The sequence below is a fragment of the Otolemur garnettii genome, unplaced genomic scaffold (genome assembly GCF_000181295.1).
Source record: "Otolemur garnettii isolate 467f Iridium unplaced genomic scaffold, OtoGar3 scaffold00008, whole genome shotgun sequence".
NCBI lineage: Eukaryota > Metazoa > Chordata > Mammalia > Primates > Galagidae > Otolemur > Otolemur garnettii.
This window is the reverse complement of record NW_003852403.1, coordinates 17,489,879-17,508,004: the sequence shown is the minus strand read 5'-3', so window position 1 is coordinate 17,508,004 and position 18,126 is coordinate 17,489,879. Positions and strand designations below refer to the sequence as shown.

The window sequence follows — 18,126 nt, the reverse complement described above, 5'->3', positions numbered from 1 at the left end:
CCACCTTAGGTGTACGTGGCTGGCGCCCTAGCCGCTTGAGCTATAGGCGCCGAGCCCTTTTCTTTTTTTTTAAACAGTCTCACTTTGTCCCCCTCGATAGAGTGCCGTGACATCACAGCTCACAGCAACCTCCAGCTCTTGGGCTTATGTAATTCTCTTGCCTCAGCCTCCCAAATAGCTGGGACTACAGGTGCCTGCCACAATGCCTGTCTATTTTTTTAATTGCATTTCGGCCGGGGCCAGGTTCGAACCCACCACCTTCGGTATATGGGGCCAGCGCCCTACTCACTGAGCCACAGGGGCTGCCCAGGAATTTCATCATTGTATGAACATCAAAGCCTAAGCTATAGGGCATAGCCTATTTGTTCCTAGGCTATAAACCTATACAGCATGTTACTGTACTCAATACTCTAAGTACCTATAACACAAGGATAAGTATTTGTATATCTAAACACAGAAAAGGTACAGTAAAAACTCTGTATAACCTTATGAGAACACTGTCATACGTGGTCTCTCATTGATTGAAATGTTACATGGCATGTAGAGATTATAATGATTATATGAAAATATTATGCTATTTCATAAAAGGGACTTGCGTATATGTGGATTGTGGTATCCGTGGGGGGTCCTGGAACCAATCCCCCATTAATACCAAGGGATAATGGTACTCCAGAGATCTTTTTAGAAATCTAAAAGGAACTCTACAATCCTAGTTTACTGTAACCATAGCTTATTTTAACTGTTAACACAGTTTTACGGTCTATTACTTCCAAGAACCAATGCTGTTTAGGAGGAAAACTGAATTTAGCCTTCAAAATAAGTAAACACATAATTAAGAATGCAAATTAACTCTTTAAAAAAATTACCATACTTAAAGATTAAAAACAGGGACTTGGAATATCTATAATTAGACTCTCATCTTATAAAATATGGAATCAGTAAGAAATACTTACATAGAAATTGTTTTTTCTTTTCCAATGGTAATTCATGAAATACTTCCCAAAAAATTTTTATCGTAGGATGTTCTGCCCAATATTCGCCTTTGTATTCTGTATTCTAAAAACAACACAACCTTTTATTAATATTAAGGGATATCAGTTTTGTCTTGAATTTTGAATCTGGTAACTGGCACATAAAGTTAACATGGTGCAGGGACAGGGAAACTGGTGACCTCAAGGCCACATGTGGCTCTCCAGATCCCCAAGCCCAGCTCCACAACTAAATCCAAACTTCACAGAACAAATCATTCTATTAAAAGGATGTGTTCTATAAAATCAGGAGTCAGTCAAAAGACCGCACTCAAGGATCTAGACATGTAGCCCCAAGGATATAGGTTCCCCAACCCTGTGAGAGCTGGAACTCACGGTGTTATACTAAGGCCAACAGCCACGTGAATGAGCCATCTTGGAAATGAATCTCTACCCTTAAGTAAGCCTTTAAATGATGGGAGCACTAGCTAGTATCTGAAGACTGAAGCCTCATGAGAGATCCCTTAGCCCAAACTTCCCAGCTACTCTTAAATTCCTGAGACAATAACTGCTTATTGTTAATTTGAGGCCATTTAGTTTTGGGGATAATTTGCGGCAACATAACTGATACATTTCCCCTTTCAAAAACATTAGTACTAAGAGAGAAAGAGGTAGGAGAGGGAATTATTTACAATGTGAGGTGTTCTTTAAAATCCAGCCATACTTTTTAAATTTCAGTTTTATTGTTTGTTTTTTGAGACAGAGTTTTACTTTGTTGCCCTCAGTAAAGTGCCAAGACATCATAGCTCACAGCAACCCCCAACTCTTGGACTGAAGTGATTCTCCTGCCTCAGCCTCCCGAGTACCTGGGACTACAGGTGCCCACCACAACACCCCGCTATTTTTAGAGACAAGGTCTCTTGTTCAGGCTGGTCTCGAATCTGTGAGCTCAGGCAATCCACCCACCTCAGCCTCCCAAAGCATAACTTTCAGTTCTTAGCTAGCAAGATCATTCCATCATCAGGTCCTTTGGACACACTATTCCCTCAGCTAGACCACTCAGACACATCCTTTTTTCAGATTAAATGTCACCTAATTCACTCATTGACTCATTCAAAAAATATGTGTATAGGAAGTTTTAGCCAGAGTTCTAGGCCTGAGGGAAACTGCAATGAACCGAATCCTTACTTACCTTGTCAAGTTTATCATCTAGTGAATGGCTTCCCCAAATTCATGAAGCCTAGATTAGGTTTCTCCTTATGTAGTATTCACTAAACCCTTCCTCTTTCTTTGTACTCTAACAATTCAATTACATACTTAATGTCTAGGTCCTTTATTTGAAGGCAAAGACCATGTTTAGGTCTTATTTACTACTCTCTCCCCAATCTCCTGCATAATATCAGGTACACAGTAGAGGCTTAATGAATATTTGTCAACGGGCTTCTTGAATTTTGGGCTCTCCTTATTTGTAGCCATGATAATCTTAATCTGAACTCTTGATAATTCAAATCTTCATAATATTTGCTGTTATTTGAAAATGAGTTTGAAGCAAATGGATTAAATTCTAGCAGTTAAAGTTAATTAGCTTATTAGAATTAAGGTGTAAGAGCATGTTACTGGGGAATGAAAGGATATTGGCTAAAATTTTCTCTTTAAACCTCAAAATAGTTTGGGGTGATGTGTACACAAGTCCTTATTAAGAATGACCATTTGAAGCCATAAAGCACAGTCACTAAAACTATAAATAAGTATTAAATATAAGTACACTAACCTATACTTTAAAAAATAGGTTGCCTTGATAACCCTGTCCTTTGGAGACTTAATGCTCTAAGTCACTTGTTAACTTACCCACCCATTTTCCATCTTCCATCTTCTAAAATCATTTTCTCTCTTGTTCGCTGCATTTTAATTTTTATTGGTATTATGTATTTTTTTTTTTTTTTTAGACAGAGCCTCAAGCTATTCCCCTGGGTAGAGTGCTGTGGCATCACAGCTCACAGCAACCTCCAACTCCTGGGCTCAAGCGAGTCTCCTGCCTCAGCCTCCCAAGTAGCTGGGACCACAGGCACCTGCTACAACACCTGGCTATTTTTTGGTTGCAGCCGTCATTGTTGTTTGGCGGCCTCGGCTGGATTCGAACCCGCCAGCTTAGGTGTATGTAGCTGGTGCCTTAGCCACTTGAGCCACAGGCGCCAAGCTGGTATTATGTATTCTTATTTTTATTCCATTACAGCCATTCTAGTGAGACTTTGGGAGGGAAATGTACTGATTTTACCGTGTTTAATTAGAAGTCCTAATTATTTTAAAAATTTTATTCCCTACATTACACAGTAAAATTGATCTTTTTCTGGTATGTATATAGTTCAGTGAGTTTTAAACATAGGTAGAGAGTTGTATAACCACCACAGTTAATTCCATCATTGTTGTACTAGAAGTTTCTTGTACTACCTCTTTTTTTTTTTTTTACTATCTTCTCTTTGGTCACACCCTCTCTCTGTTAACCATAGTTTTGTTCTTTTAAGAATGTCATATAAAAGGAACTATAAAGTATGTAATTGTAGGTCAGGTACAGTGGATCACACCTGTAATCTCAGCACTCTGGGAGGCCAAGGGGGTAGACTGCCTGAGCTCACAGGTTCGAGACCAGCCTGAACCAGAACATGACTCTGCCTCTAAGAATAGGCGGGCATTGTGGTAGGCACTTATAGCCCCAGGTATTTGGGAAGCTGAGGCAAGAGAATCACTTGATCCCAAGAGTCTAAGGTTGCTGTGAGCTGTGACACCACAGCACTCTACCGTGGGCTACATAGTGAGACTCTGTCTCAAAAAAACAAACAGAAAACAAACCTCATACATTTAGGCCGGGCACAGTGGTTCACACCTATAATCCTAGCACTCTGGGAGAACTGAGACAGGTGGATTGTTTGAGCTCACGAGTTCAAGACCAGTCTGAGCAAAACCAAGACCCTGCTTCTACTAAAAATAGAAAAACTGAGGCAAGAGGATTGCTTGAGCTGGAGTTGGAGGTTGCTGTGAGCTATGACCACACGGCACTCTACCAAGGACCACAGCTTGAGACTGGCTTCCTTCACTTAGCATATAGCCTCTGAGATTGATCCAGTTGTGGTATGTATCAACAGTGTATTCCTTTTAAAAGCTCAGTAGTATTCTACTGAATAGATAAAGCCATAGTTGGTTTACCCATTCATCCACTGAGGACATCTAGGTTGTTCCAAGTTTTATTTATTTATTTACTCTATACATATACATGTGTTTATTTGGTTTCCACTTTTTGCCTTCACAAAATTAAAAAGGCTTAAAATTTAATAATAACAATGTTTAAGATAAGGGCTAGAAACAAAAACCTTGTAAAGAACGAACGAAGATAAATACATTCAGAAAAGAAATCAGACGACTGCTGCAACAAAATACTGAGCAATAATAATAATAATGCAAAAAAAGTAACATTCACATTGTCAGATAAGAGTATGTCTATCATAGAATGCTTTGACTCTGAGGTTCAATATGGAGTCATCAGTTAGCTTTTTATTTTTCCAAAGTTTCAAAAAATAGACAACTAATATTTATAAATAAAAGATAATTTCAAAAAACAGATCATGCTAAGTCTTAGAGACAACAGAAAAAGAAGAAATACTTCAAAATCATTCTACTTCATTTGGATACACCTGATATTAAAATTGGAAGAAATATATTTATATTATTATAAAGGGAAACTACAAACATATTTCACTTATAAATGAGGATGCAATATTCTAAACAACATAATAACAAGTTGAATTAAAAATTTATGTTCAAGTTAATGTACTTTGGTCAAAATTATATCCAATTTATGTGAGAATTAGTCACTATTTTCTTTTCCTTTTCTTTCCCTCACTCCCTCCTTCTCTTTCCTCCATGCCCCACTGTGTCATTAATTGTCCTCATATCAAAGTTGAATACATAGAATTCATGCTTCTCGATTCCTGTGATGTTTCACTAAGGATAATGTTTTCCACCTCCATCCAGGTTAATACAAATGCTGCAAAATCTTCATTTTTTAATGGCTGAATAGTATTCCATGATATACATATACCACAGCTTGCCAATCCATTCCTGGGTTGAGGGGCATTTAGGCTGTTTACACATTTTAGCGATTGTAAATTGAGCTGTGATAAACAGTCTAGTACAAGTATCTTTATAATAAAAGATTTTTTCCCCCTTCTGGATAGATGCCCAGGATTGTAGGATCAAACAGGAGGTCTAGGTTGAGTTCTTTGAGGTTTCTCCATACTTCAAAGGTTGTATTAGTTTGCAGTCCCACCAGCAGTGTAAAAGTGTTCCTTTCTCTCCACATTTGTGCCAGCATCTGCAGTTTTGAGATTTTGTGATATGGGCCATTCTCGCTGGTGTTAGATGATATCTCAGGGTGGTTTTAATTTGTATTTTTCTAATAATTAGGGATGAGCACTTTTTCATATGTTTGCTAGCCATTTGTCTTCTTTAGAGAAGGTTCTGTTCATCTCTCTTCCCCATTGATGTACAGGATTGTTGGATTTTTTCATGTGGATTAAGTTCTCTATAGATCCTAGTTATTAAGTTTTCGTCTGATTCAAAATATGCAAATATCCTTTCCCATTGGGTAGGCTGTCTATTTGCTTTGGTTGTTGTCTCCTTAGCTGTTCAGAAGCTTTTCAGTTTCATTAAATCCCATTTGTTTATTATTGCTGTTGTTGTTATTGCTATGGCAGTCTTCCTCATAGTCTTTCCCCAGGCCGGTATCTTCCAGTGCTTTTCCTATTCTTTCTTTGAGGATTTTTATCATTTTATTGCCTTAAATTTAAGTCCTTTCTCCATCTTGAATCAATTTTTGTGAGTGGAGAAAGGTGCGGGTTCAGTTTCAGTCTTTTACATGTGGATATCCAGTTCTCCCAGCACCATTTATTGAATAGGGAGTCTTTCCCCCAGTGATGTTCTTGTTTGGTTTACCAAAGATTGGGTGGTTGTAAGTTGTTGTTTTCATTTCCTGTTTTTCTGTTCGATTCCAAATGTCTATGTCTCTATTTTGGGGCCAGTACCATGCTGTCTTGACCACGATGGCCTTGTAGTACAGCATAAAATCTGGTATGGTGGGACCCTGGCTTTGTTTTTATTCCTAAGAATTGCCTTAGCTATATGGGTTTTTTTCTGGTTCCATACAAAACACAGAATCATTTTTCTCCAAGTTTTGAAAATAGGATGTTGGTATTTTAATAGGGATGGAGTTGAATTGGTAGATTGCTCTGGGAAGTATAAACATTTTAACAATGTTGATTCTTCCCAGCCATGAGCATGATATGTTCTTCCATTTGTTAATATCCTCTGCTACGTCCTTTCTTAGGATTTCATAATTCTCTTTATAGAGGTCCTCCACCTCCTTTGTTAGGTATGTTCCTAGGTATTTCATTTTCTTTAAAGCTATGGTGAAGGGAATTGTGTCCTTAATTAGCCTCTCATCTTGGCTGCTACTGGCGTATACAAAGGCAACTGACTTGTGGACATTGATTTTATATCCTGAGACATTACTGTATTTTCTGATGACTTCCAAGAGTCTTGTGGTTGAGTCTTTGGGATTCTCTAAGTATAAGATCATATCATCAGCAAAGAGGGAGAGTTTGATATACTCTGCTCCCATTTGGATGCCCTTTATTTTCTTGTCTTGCCTAGCTATATTGGCTAGAATTTCCAGCACTATGTTGAATAGTAATGGTGAAGAAAACAACCTTGTTGGTTCCAGTTCTAAGTGGAAAAGTTTTCAGTTTAACTCCATTCAGTAAAATGTTAGCTGTCAGGTTGTCATAGATAGCTTCTATCAGTTTACCTATGCCTAATCTCTTCAGTGTTTTAATTAGAAAAGGAAAGGATGCTGGATTTTATCAAATGCTTTTTCTGCATCTATTGAGAGGATCATGTATAGGCTTTGTTTTCCAAATATTGATCCATTTCCTTCACCATGTCAAATTTCTGGGCATAAAGTTTCTAGTAGTATTCAGAGATAATCTCTTGTATTTCTGTGGCATCAGCTGTTATTTCCCCCTTTATCATTTCTGATTGAGGTTACTAGAGATTTTACTTTTTATTTCTAGTTATTCTGGCCAAAGGTTTATCTATTTTATTTATTTTTTTCAAAAAACCAACTCCTTTCATTAATTTTCTGAATGATTTTCTTGTTTTCAATTTCATTAATCTCTAATTTTGGATATTTCTTTCCTTCTGCTGGGTTTAGGCTTGGATGGTTCTTCTTTTTCCAATTCCATAAGATGGCTTTTGAGTTTGCTGATGTGCTCTCTTTCTGTTTTTTGAACGTAGGCTTCTAAAGGAATAAATTTTCCTCTCAGGTCTGCTTTTGCTGTATCCCACAGGTTTTGGTAGCTTGTGTCTTCATTGTTGTTATACCCAAGGAAGTTAATGATTTCCTTTTTTATTTTTTCCTGTACCCAACTGTCATTCAGAATAAGGTTGTTTCACTTCTATGCCTTTGTGTGAGGTTCAACGTTTTTGTTGGAGCTGAGTTCCACTTTTAGTGCCTTATAGTCTGAGAAGATGCAAGTTAAAATTTCAATTCTTTTGATTCTGTTGAGATTTGTTTTGTGTCCTAGGATATGATCAATTTTGGAGAATGTTCCACGGGACGATGAGAAGAACGTATGTTCTTTATCTTTGGGATGGAGTGTTATACATACATCTATCAAGCACAGTTGTTCTGAGGTTTCATTTAAATCTCTTATATCTTTAATTTCTGTTTAGAGGATCTGTCCAGCTCTAAAAGAGGGGTGTTAAGGTCCCCTGTTATCATGGTGTTATAGGATATCATATTGCTCAGACTAAGCAAGGTCTGTTTTAAGAATCTGGGAGCATTTAAATTTGGTATACATAAATATTTAAAATTGAAATGTCTTCTTGTATTTTTCCAATGACCAATATGAAGTGACCATAGTTGTCTTTTTTTTTTTTTTTTACTTTTGCCTGAAAAATTGACTTCCAACCCTTAACTCTTGAGTTTTAATTTGTCTTTTGATGTGAGGTGTGTTTCCTGCAGACAGCACATAGATGGCTTTTGTTTTTTAATCCAATAAGCCAATCTATGCCTCTTCAGTGGGGAATTCAAGCCATTAACATTTATTGAGATAACTAATAAGTGTGGTAGTGTTCTATTCATCTTACTTTGTGAAAGGCCATTGCTTAGTTTTATCTTTTGCATCATTGTGAAAGCTAGGTTCTGTCCTTTAATTTCTGGGTGTTTACTTTGCTAAACGTCCATTGTGATGGTCAGTGTGTAGAACAGGTTGAAATGTTTCCTGTAAAGCTGGTCTTCTTGTGGCAAATTTCCTCAATGTTTGCATATCAGTAAAAGATTTGATTTCTCCATCAATTTTAAAGTAATTTAGCAGGATATAGAATTCTGGGCTGGAAATTGTTCTGTTTAAGTAGATTAAAGATATATGACCATTGTGTTCTGGCTAGAAAAGTTTCATTAGAGAAGTCTGCTGTCACCCTGATAGATTTGCCCCTGTAGGTCAATTGGTGCTTACTCAAGGCAGCTTGCAAAATCTTTTCTTTTATCTTGACTTTAGATAGATTTATCACAGTGTGTCTTGGAGAAGCTCTATTTGAGTTGAGGTGACCTATGGGACCAATATCCCTCTGAAAAGAGTTATGTCAGAATCTTTGGTGATATTTGGGAATATCATTTATAATATCCTCTAGAATGGCTTCCATTCATCTGGGGAATTCTTCTTTCCCTTTTGGGATACCTATAACTTGCAGGTTTGAACACTTCATAGAATCCCATAATTCTGTCAGTGAACATTCTGCTTTCTCTCTCTTCTTTTCTGCCTCTTTAACTATCTGAGTTATCTCAAGAGCTTTATCCTCTACCTCTGATATTCTTTCTTCTGCATGGTCTAATCTGTTGTTGATACTTTCTATTGCATCTTAAAGTTCCCTAATTGACTGCTTCAGTTTGTTCAGCTCTGCTATATCCTTTCTATATTCTTCATATCGTTCATCTCTCATTTGATTCTGTTTTTGGATTTCCTTTTGGTTATTTTCCACTTTCTCAGCAATTTCCTTCATTGTTTTCATCATCTGTATTTTAAAATCCCCTTCTTTCATTTCTAACATTCTCTTATAGGTGGAATCCTCTGCAGTAGGTACCTCATGGTCCCTTGAAGGGTTTGCTCTGGAGTGGTATTTCATGTTGCCAAGATTTTTCTAATTCTTCATGAGTGCTTTCTTATATCTGTTTCCTTGCCCTAATTTTCCTTTCACTTCCTCTTGTTCTTTAAGTTACTGTGCCTCTGGTCTAAAGTTTTAATGAGTCCTTTTGGTATGGGACCAGAAGGATGAGAAGATTGAAGAGCAAGAAGGGAAAAAAGATTTTAAAAAGAAAGAAAAAACAGAAAGAGGGGGTGAGTAAAAGCAAATATTGACAAAAAGAAGAAAGGCACCAAAAGAAGGAGACAGGAGTAATATAGGTGTATAGTAGGGTACTTTGACCCAAGCTTAAAAAACCCCCAACCTCTGGGGGTGCTGGTTTGGGTGGTTCCCTTGTGGTTAACAGCTCTTTGCCAGCCTGATTAGACAAAGGACCCCACCTCCACCAAGTAGAGAGGAAAGACAAAAATACTAGAAATCAAACTGAAACAAACAAAAACACTTACAGGATAAAACTGGGGGAAAAAATAATAGGGGCAGAAACACTGGCAAAAATGGAAGATTGTATTTAAACTAGAATAGTGAAAAAAAAAAGAGAGAGTAAAAAACAAAAAGAAAAAAAATGTCAAGGAGAAATGTTGAAATTAAGAAACAAAACAAAACCAAAACACTAAACAGTATATGTATCTTGCTGAATATTGTCCAGGCAACAGGTGATCTTCTGAGGTATGAGATGTTAATCACAATGTTGACAGAGCTGTACAAGATGGAGACTGGAGGCATCTGCTGATTTCTCAGACCCTGCAGGCTTGGGAATCCAAATGTCTCCTCAGCCCACTTACAAGACACTCCAAAGTGTGAACCTTGGCTAAATAGAAGCTTTCCAAGGAAAGCACTTATCCCTGGGATCTCTCCTAGCGTGGCTGCCCGCTTATCCACTGCGCCAACCAGTCTAACTCTATGCCCCTGAGAGCCAAGTCTGTTAATGTGCCAAATACTTAGATCTCTGCTCTTCCCCAGCATCTCAGTCCCTGTCTTTGGGCAGCTCAGTCATTAGATTACTCACCTCAGGTTTCCTGGCTGATCTCTGTGCTGCAACCTGCAGGGGCAGCTCCCCCACAGTGGCTGTGTGGGCAGCCCACAGATGAACAATATTAGCTCCTTTCCAGCTCAATGGCTCAGTCTGGGGCCCCAGACAACACCAAAGTCGTCCGCACACCCGCCCAAGATCTGAAAAGGCAGTTCAATCAAGTGCCCAAGTCCAAAAAAACCCAAACAGCCCACAGGTAAGCCTTCTCCTGCTTGCAGTCTCGCTGTTGCTATGGTTACAGCTGTGGGCAGCCTCCGACCAAACAAATGCACCTACCATTTGCCAGTTTTCCACCTCTTTTGTCCTCCTTGTGGGGTCTAGAAGTCTCTTGTTGATTCCCTGTGTCACCAAAGGTAAGCTTCTGGGCAGAACCCACCAGCCAGAGATGCCTGGAGTCTTCTCTTCCCAATCTCACTACACCCAGTTGCACAGAAGCTGTTACTGGGTCGTCCTCTTGCTCCTGTTCTCTGGTTGTTTGCAGTCGGTTTTGTTTTCTTCTTTTTTGAGATAGAGTCTTACTCTGTCTCCCTGGGTAGAGGGCCACCACATCATAGCTCACAGCAACCTCAAGCCCTTGGGCTCAGGCAATCCTCTTGCCTCAGCCTCCTGGGGGTGGGGGGGGACTACAGACGCCCACCAAAATGCCCTGCCAGGTTTTCTATTTTTAGTAGTGATAGGGTCTCACTCTTGCTCAGGTTGGTCTCAAAAATCCTGGGGGCACAGGAGATCCACCCACCTCAGATTCCCAGAGTGCTGGGCTTGTAGGTGTGAGCCACTGCGCCTGGCTTTGTATGCGGTTTTTTTTTTAATGTGATGAAATACACAAGTTATAAGGTTAATATCTTAACCATTTTTAAGTGTAAACTTTAGTGACATTAAGTACACTCACATGTTGTATAACCATCACCACCATCTGTCTTCAGAACTCCTTTCATCCCTTAGCCATTAAACAATAACTCTCCATTTTCTCCTTTGTTTACAGATTTTTGTGTGAACATAATTTTAATACTCAGGAGGATTGCTAGCTCATATAGCAAACCATTTCTAAAGTAACTATGTCATTTTGTATTCTTACCAGCAATATACAAAAGTTCCTAATGCTTTGCATCTTTGGTGGCATTTATTATTTAATGTATTTTTTTAGGTCATTCTAATAAGGGTATAAAATGTAACCATTAATGTAAAAATTATATCAGAGGATACCAGGTTACAAAGATGGAAAATGGACAGGTCAATCCGGTATATAACTTTCTCAAAGTTGATCTAAATTAGCACTTTTCACTAAATGTTTACCTGAAGAAATACTGAGAGTGCCAAAATATATGTATAAACATTTTAAGAAATTTTAATTGGAAGTAAAAGCAATCATTCCTAAAAAGTGTAAAACCTGCAGGTAAAAAGGATGTGTGTACCATATTATATAGATACACGTGACCAGTAATGGTATCTTTAATTCAACTTTGAAAAGTAATACTTAGACAACATCTGTTAAAATGTGTATACATTTTTTGGCATCCTCTATATTTGAGAATTACTGAGAAAAGAAGGATAAGTTGTTTAAAAATTTCCCAGTCTTTTCCCCCAAAATTCCCTGTATTGCTTAAGGTATCAGTAATGAAGACCATGAGCATTACTTGCTCTCAGCTAAAAAATTTAACACTGAGACTAACCAGAGGGGGAAAAAAAAAAGGAAAAAAGAATCTTAAGCATTGCAAATGCTTTTCATAATGATTTTCCTAAGACTGTAGCAGAATGAAATTCAGTTTTGGTTGTGGCTTCTATCCAGCCTGTGTAACAAACATTTTTCTATCAATACCATTTTTCTATCAAATACAGAAGTGCTACCTCTAATTCATACACAGTCCAAATCTATTCACTGTTAACATAAGCAGCACTGAGTGTTTCTTTTAAAATGACAGTAATTATTTGCAATGAAAAATAACACATAAAAGGGCAAGACTTCCACCAATAAGCCATGTTCTTTTGCCTTTCCATTTAAGCAATACCATAGATTTGTTTTTCCCTTACCTTTTCCAGTTCCTTCCAGTCATAATTTGTATTTCCAATAACCATTGCTTGTAGTTCATTAGGCTGAAATAGCAGAAGGACTTTTCCTCCACAGACCTTATGAAAGCCCGTGTAAAAAGCATCAAATAAAGAAGCCACTGATTTATTGAATATATAATCCACATAAGCATCAACAAATTCTTGCCTAGAAATGAAAAAGCACAAAAGTACATATTATAAAAATCATTTATGGAGAATACATAAAATAGTGCTATTACAACTTCTATAATTTTTGCTATTTATCTATAAAACTAAGAAAGTATGAGAAGAGTTCAAAGAGGATGTACAGTAATTACAGAAATCCTATTATTGTTTCTATATAAATATGTAGTATCAGGTATATTCATGAGGCACTCAGTTATTCTTAGGCTATTGATAATAAAAAATGTCATTTCCTAATGGGCAGAATAATATAAATGACTATCCAATTTTTAAATATTTAGAAATTAATGAGAATTTCTACATATTACCCCACATGTACACTAAAAAGAATGAACTGTTACAAATACTCTATGATAAAGGAGAGCTTTGAGATTCAGACTATTAGACTATATAGTTTTTCCCCTTTTCATTCCAAGAAATCTAAACCAAATTTATTTTAAAAAATTAATACCTAGGAAAGGGGTATTGTATATACATATTCTTTTAGGATGATCATTAAAAATTACAAGTGCAGTTACTTTTCGAATATATGTGTGTGTATAGACATATACACACAAACACTTATGACTCTTTTCTGTCTTTTATGATACAAAAGGAAACTGTACAGAAAAAAAGGAAACTCCCTTAACCTAGCAATTAGAACCACGATTTCATTCAATTTGTTTTGTTTTGCTAGCCACAAACATTTTTATGATGCTACCTGGTCAAACAAATAATGAGAATAGGTACTAAAGGATTTTAGTATTTTATATCTTTGCTTCCAAATAATAAAGGAGGATGATGCAAATGAGAATAATGCTAAATTTAATTATCTACAAATAATCTTCTAAGCAAGTTATAAAACAATTCCAAACTTAATTTACAAGGAAAAAAAATGGTTAAAGCAGACTACTGTAAAATACAAAGTTGGTGGTGGGCCTAAGGACTAACAGCATATGCTATTGAGTTTTGATGAGAAAAAAGACAATTCTGTATGAACAATTTTATAAGTCATCCAATTAGAAAGTTAAATTCATCTACACTAGTTAAGTCCTTTAAACACAAAAGGCTAGATCATTTTCTGTGCCAACATATGTTCCGTCAAAATTCTTTATTTCTCAGCAGAAAAATAATCTGAATCATAACCAAAGATTTTCAAAGCCCAGCTTTAAAAAAAAAAAAATTTAGAGGGACCTAAAATTGTTTCACATCATTTTAAGAACAGTTTTATTTTTATCAAAGTAAGCATATATGTAGTTTAAAACATGAAATAGTAATAATCCTAATAGCCAACATTTACTGAGCACGTATATGTGCTAGGTCCTATTCTAAGTATCTTAAAATTATTGCCAAACCTAATCCTTACAATGGCTCCCATGAAGTAGTTACAACTTACCATTCCATTTTACAGAAAAAGAAACTGTGACATAGAGACATCAGCTAATTTACCTAAAGTTACACAGCTTCTAAGTACCAGAATCAAGATTACAGTCATTTGGATAAAGTCCCCAGCAAAAGCCACTAACCTCACTTTGTCTAAAGGACTAAAACCAAATAGAAGAGAACAAAGCAGCTCTCTGTCCCACACTTCACCAGAAATTCCTGCTATTCAAAGGCAACTATTTAACTCTTTTTCCTATTCCTTTTGATATTTACCTTCAAGCTTCCAACAGCACAGTCCTATTACTATTCTTGATTTTCAATTTTAAATATTATCTAATAAACTAAGTATCTATTATGGAAGGGAAGAATTTACCTTTTATTTAAACTGCCCCACTCACACCCTCCCCCCAATTATGTTTAGAAAAGAATTTTTGGTTCAATATTCATTAACATTTCTATAAATTATAAATTATTCACAGTTAAGTTTTATTCTGTGGTTACCTTTCTTAAGAAGAATTTTTGTTTTCCTTGCTATTTTAACTCCATCTCAAACTTCTCTTAAAAATATCAATTTTCTCTGGATTCATTCAAATATATTAAGTAGCCTCAACTGCATTTTTCTCTTAGAGCCCTATAACCTCTTGATCTAGTAACCCAGATTTCCTAGATTCTTAGCTTTGTAAATCTTCTAAAACAGTTGTTCCTTCAGAAATAATCCTCTTTCTTCTATCCTATATTGATTGGATACTGATTAGTGGGAGGAGTTGTATGTTTTTTTGATCCTTTGTCTTCTTCCTCTCTCTTGGTTTAATTCCTTGTTTTGGTAGATAGACACATCCTCCAATAACTTCCTGAGAATTTCTGAGACTAAAATGTAATGGTTTTCATACATGTTAAAAACAATAAATGTTTTTTTCCAAAAAAAAAAAAATGTTTTTATATATCTACATATTTGATACTTTGAATATAGAATTCTAAATTTGTCCCAGAATGTTCTAGCTTCCAGTGTTGTTCTTCACTTGGTTTTAGCCAAAAGGCCAAGAAGCAATGCAGTGTTATTCTTTCAAGTCTAATGTTACTGTTTGTAAATGAATAACTTTTGTTTCCTGGATGGCTTTAGGGGCTTTTTCTCTTTGAAGGTTTTAAAATTTCATGTATGTTGTCTTGGTGTCTTTCCCCCCCACTTCCTATACTTTCAATCCTGAAAGATGTCATTTAGTACCATTTTCTCTACCATTTTCTTTTCTTTTTTGAGACAGTGTCTGACTACGTGGCCCTCCGTAGAATGCCATGGCATCACAGCTCACAGCAACCTCAAACTTTTGGGCTTAAGGGATTCTCTTGCCTCAGCCTCCTGAGTAGCTGGGACTATAGGCACCTGCCACAACACCTAGCTATTTTTGTTGTTGCAGTTGCCATTGTTGTTTGGCAGGCCCGGGCCAGGTTCAAACCCACCAGCCCTGGTATATGTGGCCAGTGCCCTAACCACTGAGTATGGGCGCCAAGTCTCTCTACCATTTTCTTTTATAAATTTTATACATCCCCTTTCTTTCAATAAATGTACAGAAATGTTTAATAATATCTATTTGGATGTAACTCATCATTTTGAGGACACTGATTTCATCCTGCATGATTCCTATTTCCTTGCCATTCTTTTCAATTGTTCTGATCTTTCCTTAAACATCTATTGTTCTTTGGCTACCCGTTCACATTTATTCCAGAAAAGGATCCTTCAATATGTGGTATCAAGGGTGAGAGAGCTCCAGACTGTCATCACTTAATCTCTGAATTCAGTTCAGCTCCTTGCCATGGCTGTGACTAGAGGTCCTAAAATCCATAAGTCTATTTAGTTCAATCTCTCTAAAAGGTAAATTTCTAATATCCTGCCCTGGTAAGAGAAGGGATAGTTGCCAATAGGTGTGCTAAAAGAAACTGGGTTCTAACCACTTCTTGTAAGAGTGAACCTTTCTGTTCCCAGCATTTCTCTAAACCGTACACACTTTCTAAAGGTATATTCTCTACTCAGCACCTGAACTTTTGGTTGTTCTGCAGTATGAACTGGCTGGCTTCTTGGCTCCTGCAGCCCACCTTATATTGCAGCTTCCTCTAGGTTGCTAAAGTTACCATTGTTTTATGGATTCCAAAAACAATCTCCTCTCCCTTCTTCTTGTTCTTTTGTTTCACGTCTTAAAGGGATTTCAGGAGCAAAATGTAGATTACTTTCTCACTAACAATTCCAAATTTAAGTTCATCTGAATTAAAACTTAGGGTTGTGACAGTTTTTCTAAATACAGAAGAAAATGCCTATTGATTCTTATTACTTCCACTGAAGCTGCTATAATTCACTTACCGATTTTGTTTGTTAACAGCTGTGTCTGCACCATTTAGAACCAGCTCTTTCACTTCTGTTGCACCAAAGTTTTCAACTGTGATCTATTAATTTAAATTTTTAAAAAAAGTCAATGTCAGACTCAAAATTTATTAAAGTATTTTAATAATCGATTGTATTCTACCTATTCTCTCATTTAATAAAAAAAAAAAACTAATAAATTTAAGATAAAATTCTGCTACCATAAGCTTACTTGTGAATTTTGCTTAAAGCCATAACTGGGAATTTTTGTCTAGTAGTGTGAAATCCTACGTGAATAACTAATTATAAATTACCAAGTGTTTGGCTAATTAACAACAGGAAACTAGGCATTTATTCCATGTAAAACTTTAGAATAATCACTACAGAAGTAAAACATTGTAATGTTTTGCTTTGATAAGTGATAGATTCTAAGGATCAGAATTCATTCGGCTTAGAACAACTATGCATTCTTCCCATATGACAACTTCTACTCCCATATCCCTCTGTCTGCCTAGCTGGATGCTTGATCACAGGTGTTTTTTCTTTTCTTTTCTTTTTTTCGAGACAGAGTCTTACTATGTTGCCCTTGGTAGAGTGCCCTGGTGTCTTAACTCATGGCAACCTCAAACTCTTAGGTTTAAGCGATTCTCTTGCCTCAGCCTCCCAAGTAGCTGGGACTACAGGCTCCTGCCACAATGCCTGGCTATTTTTTTGTTGCAGTTTTCATTGTTTAGCTGGCCCCAGGCCGGGTTCAAATCTGCCAGCCTCAGTGTACGCAGCTGGAGCTGTAACCACTGTGCTACAGGCACTGAGCCCACAGGTGTTTTTTTCCAGTTAATGTATTAATTTGGTTTACAAAGATAGTTATTTTGAAATATTTTATTTCTCTTTCTGGTCTGGTATTTTTCCTATAAATATTATCATTCCCATCTCTGCATCTTTTCTTATTCCTTCTTTTTACAATGTTATCCTCTTTTATTAAAATCTGATATCTATAAAACACTATAATAGGAGTGGGATAAGAAACAAATACATCCTTGGTTTGAAGTTTACTATTTAGTAAAGGATGTGTTGTATATAAACAATTCATTATAATAAAAATAAATGTTATCAAACCATAGAGGAAAGAAAGCTAATTCTAACCTAGAGGAAGTATAAAAGACCTTGAGGAAGAAGAAATGCCATTTGAAAAGCACCTAGAAGGATGGGTAGGATTCTGAAAGAATGAAAGAGGTAGAGTACAAAGAGATTTCAAAGTAAGCACTTCAACTGGACAAACAGATACATGTGACACTAAATATTAAGTTCTGAATATGCATGACAAGTGGCTCTAAAAAGAAAAGTATAAGAAAAGGTGTAAGATACGAGAAAAAATACTGTTTAATAGGACAAAATTTGGTTTGAACAAAGGGATACAATGGAAGTTAGAAAGAAAGGCAGATTATATATGTCTTTGATACCCATTCTAAAGCTATTATTCGGGCAGGCACAGTGGCTCACACCTGTAATCCTAGCACTCTGAGAGGCTAAGGTAGGTGGAGTGCCTGAGCTCAACAGCTGGAAATCAGCCTGATCAAGAGTGAGACCCTGTTTCTACTAAATAGAAAAACAAGCAGGGCAGGTGTCAGGGCTGGTGCCTATAGTCCCAGGTACTTGGGAGACTGAGGTAAGAGGATCTCTTGAGCCCATGAGGCTGAGGTTGCTATGAACTATGATGATGCCATGGCGCTCTACCCAGGGTAACAGAATAAGACCCTGCCTTAAAATAAACAAACAAACAAATAAAGCAAGCAAGCTATTACTCTACAAGTAATAAAGAGCCACTGAAAATCTCTTAAGAAATGGCAGGGGGGGCTCAGGTGGCTAGGGCACTAGCCATATACACCTAAGGTGGCCGGTTCAAATTCTAGCCTGGGCCCGCCAAACAACAATGA

General features: G+C 36.8%; 1 protein-coding gene across 8 annotated transcripts in view; it reads right to left on the bottom strand.

The window, feature by feature from the left end:
• The window catches only part of HERC4 (HECT and RLD domain containing E3 ubiquitin protein ligase 4), a 153,577-nt gene that overhangs the window by 1,764 nt on the left and 133,687 nt on the right, over positions 1-18,126 (bottom strand). For all 8 annotated transcript variants that reach the window (XM_023509507.1, XM_012801419.2, XM_023509509.1 and 5 more), the window contains 3 exons: positions 16,193-16,275; positions 12,280-12,463; positions 954-1,056 (listed from right to left, as the gene is read on the bottom strand). In XM_023509507.1, the coding sequence (XP_023365275.1) occupies positions 954-1,056; positions 12,280-12,463; positions 16,193-16,275 (370 nt within the window). The remainder of the gene's footprint in view (positions 1-953; positions 1,057-12,279; positions 12,464-16,192; positions 16,276-18,126) is intronic.